At 35.1% G+C, this 7,205-nt stretch overlaps 1 protein-coding gene across 1 annotated transcript; it reads left to right on the top strand.

Moving 5' to 3' along the window:
- The first annotated feature begins 1,030 nt into the window (after positions 1-1,030).
- Positions 1,031-5,241, top strand: LOC143553712 (TSL-kinase interacting protein 1-like). The gene is made up of 13 exons (XM_077043646.1): positions 1,031-1,189; positions 1,533-1,700; positions 2,439-2,521; positions 2,619-2,776; positions 2,855-2,939; positions 3,023-3,179; positions 3,268-3,518; positions 3,602-3,840; positions 3,911-3,989; positions 4,071-4,341; positions 4,415-4,545; positions 4,630-4,761; positions 4,848-5,241. Exons 2-13 carry the CDS (start codon positions 1,589-1,591, stop codon positions 5,043-5,045), a joined length of 1,896 nt encoding a protein of 631 aa, XP_076899761.1. The 5' UTR covers positions 1,031-1,189; positions 1,533-1,588; the 3' UTR covers positions 5,046-5,241.
- Positions 5,242-7,205: the final 1,964 nt, after the last annotated feature.

Genomic DNA, 7,205 nt, shown 5'->3' with positions numbered 1-7,205 from the left:
AAATTTGCTAGTGATTAGCACTCAACCGTAAACTTCAAAATTGTTTACACATTTGTTTCTATAAATAGTTTAAATAATCAAAAGAACGTGTAATGCTGACCACGTGCTCCTAGTGGATTGTGATAGATACATGACTTACCCTAGCTATTAGGTTATTGGAACGACATGACCATCAGTGAGGACTGAGGAGGGCATCAACAACGGTGCTAGGTGGGCGACGACAATGGAATTGAGGTTTTTTCAGTTGATTGTTTGATGGGAGGCAATAGCAGAGAACGACGAGTGACATTCGGGAGTGATGAGTCCAATTTTAAAATAAAAAAAATTATCTTTTAACTGGTTTGGGCATAGGCTGTTGGGCTTGGAGTTTTAGATGGAGGGCACTTGGGTTTAAACAAGAAGATTAGGTAATTAAGTACACTAAATATATGGGCCGGATGATGGGCCTTTAACCACCCTACTAATGGGCCGTATCCGCCCCTTAGACTATTAGGGTTTCAACTTTGTAGCTTCCTTCCCAAGTTTGGTCAAAACTTACGTTTAACCCCTTACAATTTAGCCCCTGTTGTTTATAGCTTGACAAATATAACCCTAAACTTTCACCGTTAGTCCAAGTTTGATCAAAACATACGTTAACCCCCTTACAATCCACCCCACCACCACCACAACCTTAATATCCTTCCCTACACTCTCCTCCTCTCAATCAGTCTTCATCAACGATGATGAACTACTTATTCTCTCATAAAAAAGACTAGGCGAGTTACCAGGATAAAAAGCAAGTTAAGGTTGGATTACCTTAACATTCATACAAGAACAACATAAACTTTATCGACCATCCGATTCCAGGGCCAAAACTCAAAACTGTTACACCTAACTATCTGTTTAAACAATAATAACCAAAAGTGAAATAAATCAAACTTAACACCCAAAACCGTAACATAAACATACCACAAGGACCACCCGCGTAATTATCTCTTTAATCTTTTATTTTATCAAACTTTATTATTATTATTATTATATCTATAAAAAGAAAATAAACAAAAGAAAATATAATCCACCGAATACAAAAACAAATATATCCAAAAGTAAAACTATCGTTAATAACCGCGGTTTAAAACTTTCTTTATTGATCGGAATTCGTCTTGTCGGTTGAACAGCACCGTCCACCGTCGCCGGTCTTTTATCTCCGGTAAGCTACCTTTCATTCTTTAAAGATTCAATTTCTTCAACTGGGTTTGTTTGCATGTAATCATATAGTTCAAGTTCGTATCTTGGGGATTATTAATCGATTGTAATGTTAGCGTGAATTCAACAATTTAAGTTAAATTATGTGAATCTGCATCTGGGTTTGCATGATTGTTATTATATAAGATGGATCTAAGTTGAAATTGATGATTTTATTAATTTTCCCCAAATTTTGATCATCTTTTGGTTATATAGGTTGTATATTTGGTTATATAATTAGCCCTAGCTGTATTTTATTAATTGGTATTAATTTCTTTGAGTTAATAAATTATTTATTATATTTACAGGGTTGAATTAGTTGAGGGTCATGAAAAGTTTAATAAAAAAATCTTGACATCTTTATATGAATATGGAGTCGGAAGTTACGTGTCGTGACGCGCCGGATGCGCCTGAAAATGTGTTTATTAAGGATGTGATTACATCAGAAACACCTCGTGTTGCACCTAATCAGCCAGGTACTTGATTAATAATTTGATAGTTGATTTATGTATCTTTTGTAGGGATGTTCACGAGCCGAACCGAGCGAAGGCTTGCTTGTTGCTTGGCTCGTTTACAACCGAACCGAACCGAACGACTGAAATTCGAACCGAGCGAAAACCAAAACGAGCCAAAATCGAATCGAGCATTTTTCGATCGAACATCGAGCGATTTCGAGCATTATTTAATTCTTTTTCACTTTAAAATTTTGCAATGAGACACAAATTTGAAGGTTGTAAATAATATATTTTATAAATAAATTAGTAGTTTTTAGACAAATGTGTAATAGATTGTAAATTTTTATTAAAAATAAGTTTGAAGTGAGATATAATGATCATGTAAACAAACTTCTAGTATTCTAAAAACTTGAAGCGAACAAATAAAACTGTAAAATTGACGGAATATGACAAGTTTTAAGGGGTAAGAATAATTGTAAACTTATATTTATGTGTTTTGTCTATATATTTATATATTTGTTCATATATAATTATATATAAAACAAATTAAAAATATTCGAGCCGAACCGAACCGAACCGAGCAGACCTTTGCTCATTGCTTGGCTCGTTTACAAACCGAACCGAGCAGAGTGGCTCGTTTCAATCGAACCGAAAAAACGAGCGAGCATTTTCCGAGCGAGTTCGAGCGACGAGCGGTTTAGACGGCCCTAATCTTGTGGTTTATTGTTATAACAAATTGTTTTTATACATTGAATTCAGCGAAGAAACAAACGCGGCAATGGGCTGCATGGACACGCCAAGAAGAAGAAAGTTTCTTCAATGCTCTGCGACAAGTTGGCAAGGCAAGTTTCCGCGTGGTGTATATGTTGCTTGATGTTATCCTATTTTGATGTTTATTGTAACCGTTAACGGTGAATTCCTATGTTTTATGTGTTGCAGAATTTTGAGAAAATAACTTCTCGAGTTCAGAGTAAAAACAAGGATCAAGTTAGACACTATTATTATCGTCTTGTGAGGCGTATGAACAAATTGCTTGGCCCAGAACTTTCTCTCGATGCCAAAAATTCCAAAGATACAAATGCTGCCATGCTTCGATGGTAACCATAAATAAATATAATAGTATTTGTAGGCTTTCGTCACACAAATCTTGTTTCTTTAAATTATTTATTTTGCAGGTGGTCATTACTTGAAAAGTATAGCTGTAAAGCCTCAAAGCTTCACTTGAAGCCTCGAAGATTCAAGATTTTCTTGGAGACCTTGGTTAGTTGATTCCCGATATTAATATATTTTGTGTATTGTTTTGGATGTTAAATAATGAAACTTTATTTTTCTCTGCCATGAAGGAACATCAACTGTTGAAAGACCGAAAGAAGAATATAAAGAAACGACATTTACAAGGAGAAAACTGTTCTGTAACACCATCAAACGGTGTATCAAATCAGAATAACTGCAAAGGAGACTCGTCTCCTGTTAAGCAAGCAAAACAGAAGAAGAAACCAGGTGATCATATGTTTATATATTTTTTATTATTATTTGTTTGGCTGCACGAATGATACAATGACTTAACTTTTGCTGTTGTTTTATAAAGGTAACGCATCAACAGCTGCTTATAAAAAATGGGAGAAGGCTGCGATAGCTGGCGTGTCGTTAGTGGCTGATGCTGCTGCACATTTGGAGCAAACAGCTTTGGATGGATTAGTTGATGACGTGGCGAGAGTTATCCCCCCTGTCCCGCCTTTTCATCAAACCATGTTTACCACCAATGCCATACAACCTATGACAAAACTTAAACTTCAACTCTTCCCAGTTAATGATAGCATACGCAGAGCATTGGAAATGGTATGAAACTATGAACATTGTAAACAGGTTTGCGAAACAAATAATATGTTTGCGAAACCGAATCTGATTCTGTTATATTTTAGGATAATCACAACCCGCATTTGGAGCTCACGTTAAGTTGTCGAAAGAAAATATCATCAGTTTTGGAACATATAAACCGTAAATGGGGAAGTTGTAGCATAGCGTCTGGAGAATTAATGCTTCTGCCTTACAATACACAAAGTTCAAATCCTATGATCTGTCAGAAATGGACTCAAGATTCAGTTTTGACCGCATCAGATGTATATGCTGCAATTGGAAGCCCGTCTGTTTTTCGTTTAAGGTTTTTATCCTCGTACATATTCTACTTGTGCATGTTACAAGACGTTTATGTATTGCAATTTGTTTTGAAGGTATGGTTGGTTTGCAATGCCACCTCAAGAACCTCAACCACTTGCTACTGCTCAAAGATTCAACACAAATGGTGTCGAGGTTCATTTTTTTATCCTAATTTCTGAAAATTATATCGAAGTTTTAAACTTTATTGATGTTGGTAACTGATACTAGTTGCAGGAGTCGGGATCTCGTAAGAATGCAGGTGCCGTGTCAGTCTTTGAATGGGCGGACAGTCTTACAAACACAAGTATCAGCGATCTACTATCGGATGTAAATAATAATAATAATAATAACAGTAACAACAATATGAATAATAATAGTAATAGTAAAAAGAATGCGAACGTCAGCATTGGGCCTTCGGTCTCTCAGTTATCATTTAGTTGCGATTCGTTTGATGCTGCTATTGCTGCTCACATAAATAAAGCCATCGGCAATAATAATAATAATAATAATAATAATAATAATAATAATAATAATAATAATAATAATAATAAATAATAATAATGGCGTCCAGAGTTTACAGACAACTGTCGCATCTTCTTCCATTTGGGATGCTGAAGAAACATGTGACGCGTTCACGTTTCGTAAATCTAATGTTCTTTCTGAGAAATCTTCTGAAGAGAACTGCAAACACGACACCTCCGCCACTGAGGTCTGAATATTAGTTTTAATTTATAATATATTTATAAATGTTGTCGAATGCATCTTGATATCATGTGTACTTTGTTCCATGTAGAAACTTCCTGAAACAGATGAGCCTATGGAGGATTGTCCTGCGGAAATTAAGTCAATGGATGAAGGTCAAACTGATGCTAATCCCGACGATGGATCTGCAAAAGATTTACATGCTCTTACTGATATTTACTGGGTATGCATTTTGAACATTAAATTATGATTATTAGACTACTTTGCAGTTACATTATTTGGGACTAATTTTATGTTGTGTGACTGCAGCCTGACTCGTTGGGACCGTTAGAAGTGGACTTGCCTCCGTGTAGATACCAAAGCAATGATCTAATATTGACCGAGAGTCTTGGTGGTTTGACCCGAATTCTAACTAGTAGCCTTGATGCTTTTCAAAATTCTTGCTTTTTTGGATTGGAGCAGAGAGTGGGAGATCGGGAAACCGCGCATGTTAATATAGTTCCATAACACTGATACCTGACTTTACCACACAGCTCTTTAGGTACGACTTTTACCGTGTCGGGTATGAGTTGTTAAAGCATCGTTGTCGTGGTTTTGATTTTCTCTTTTGGTTTTCTGGATAGTTTTACGTGTAAAGTAATTTACTGACGACGTGGACCGTTGTTAATGATCCTTTTGTAATATATTGTGTGCTTTGCTCCAACATCTATTGTTTGAATAATGAGGCACAATACACCAACATTTATGTTACTTTTATATTTTTGACTTGTGAATTCTTATGGTTACTCATGGCCTCACTACTAACCTATAAACCTCAAAAGTAACATAAAAATAGTTGATGCACATGTAAGTATGTAACCAACAATCTCCATTAATCCAGACATTAACTTCAAAGTTATGTTGTCCTGCTTGTTTTGCTCTTAATCCCACAGTTTCCGCGGCAACATACAAGTTACGCGTAATCTAAGTCCCAACTCTTTTATTTGTCGTTTTAACTGTAATACCTCAGTTGGTTATGTAATGTTATCCTCTGCATTGTATTTGGTAAAAACTACCTATTAGTGTTTTTGAGAAAAAATAGAATACAATATCTGCTTAACGTATATTAGGTACAAGAATACTTATATTCATAAAATCGATCCATGAAATCACATCACAAGATCTCGAAATCGTCAATACATATCCAATTAATCATTGGTTCACCGAAATAAACAGTTTGGATCGTTAATCGATCAATTTTTTACTTTTCTTTACGAAACCGTTTTTGAGCGTTTTAGGTTTTTGGCTGAGCGTTTTAGTATTTTTGCCTTTGAGCGTTTTTGTTTTTTTGCCTTTGAGCATGTCGCGTACCTATCGTATTTTAAGCAATTATTGTACAGTAACCTCACCCTAGTGTTTTTAATAGGTCTTAATAAAAGTTGGTTAATTGTAAGTTTACATATGAATAGTATTTTCGGATATTGTTTCACAATGCAACTTTACGGTTTACACTGATTTCATAATGAAGTATCGCGCATAAGACAAATCATAGGAAAACTATGTTACATATGTGTCAACATTAAGGGGCTGTTTGGTTCATTCAGATCTGAATGAGTCAGGTCTGAATGAGCATCTGTCCCATTCAGCAACAACAACAAGTCTGAATGATTCAGACCTAATTTTAACCATTCAGATGTTTTTCTGTTTGGAACCAAAGTACCAGACATTCTGAAGTCTGAATGAATCAGATGTTTATCTGAATGGTTCCATTCAAATGTAACAAACAGCCCCTAAGTCACATTCAAAAGGAGCTAGCGCCACTGTTTGTTGCCCGTTTGCCTTCTGTTTCGATTTAAAAGTAACATTCAGGTTTTTTTTAATAAACTAGAAGTTAACATTGATTAAGATATTGGTTTACATTGTAAATTTATACCAGTTCACATGTAAACATTCAACTCAAATGGACATCTTTTTGACATCATATAAAAAGGACTCATGTAGATAACCATGTAAACCATCTCTCTCAAGCATTACATCAAATCATTTTGGGTGTCACCTACAGATCAATACACTTGGTATATAAGTTCATAAGAAAATACAAGTTATGGTTAACTATGAAATATATGGATCACCTCCCATAACTTTCAAAATTATAGGTTAACTGATAAGTGAAAAGATCTAGGTCTCGCAACATAACCCTTGCTGAAATGAGCTTCAAGAGATAGTATTTGAACCAGCAGGTGAATGGCACTTGACCACCGTGGTTCATGTATTGAATAAGGAGGAGCACATAGGTGAGGTCAATGGGGTAGTGCCAACGGTCGATAAAGGGAGTTGGTGAAACAATCGTTGGAACCGAATGCTAAAATATTATAGATTTATATCCTTGCGTGTTAGATGCTAAACAGAAGAAGCAACACACATGTATCAAATGTCACAACTTATTATCTAGGTAATATGCACTCTACGTTCTACTAATGTCTTAAAGCTACAAGAGAATGATAGAATGTATAAAAATCAAATAGACTATTTGAAAGGTTATACATAAAAATATAATGTAATAATAAAGGGAAATCAGATCATAACCATATCTTTTTTATAGACCACTCCTTTTGTGTGGAATCATCCCATGATCCAACTTGAACTAATTTTATAAAGTTGACAAACAACTCAATCTTTTTTTTTTTG

This window comes from Bidens hawaiensis, unplaced genomic scaffold (assembly GCF_021521415.1).
Source record: "Bidens hawaiensis isolate Kalapana, Puna unplaced genomic scaffold, B.hawaiensis_p1.1 tig00017353_1, whole genome shotgun sequence".
NCBI lineage: Eukaryota > Viridiplantae > Streptophyta > Magnoliopsida > Asterales > Asteraceae > Bidens > Bidens hawaiensis.
The sequence above is the reverse complement of the archived record's forward strand: the minus strand, read 5'-3'. Positions and strand labels throughout refer to the sequence as shown.

Coding starts and splice junctions, on each gene's coding strand:
- LOC143553712 (XM_077043646.1), top strand. CDS start 1,589: ATGAATATGGAGTCGGAAGTTACGTGTCGTGACGCGCCGGATGCGCCT. Junction 1,701..2,438: donor TGTTGCACCTAATCAGCCAG/GTACTTGATTAA, acceptor CATTGAATTCAG/CGAAGAAACAAACGCGGCAA. Junction 2,522..2,618: donor CTCTGCGACAAGTTGGCAAG/GCAAGTTTCCGC, acceptor TATGTGTTGCAG/AATTTTGAGAAAATAACTTC.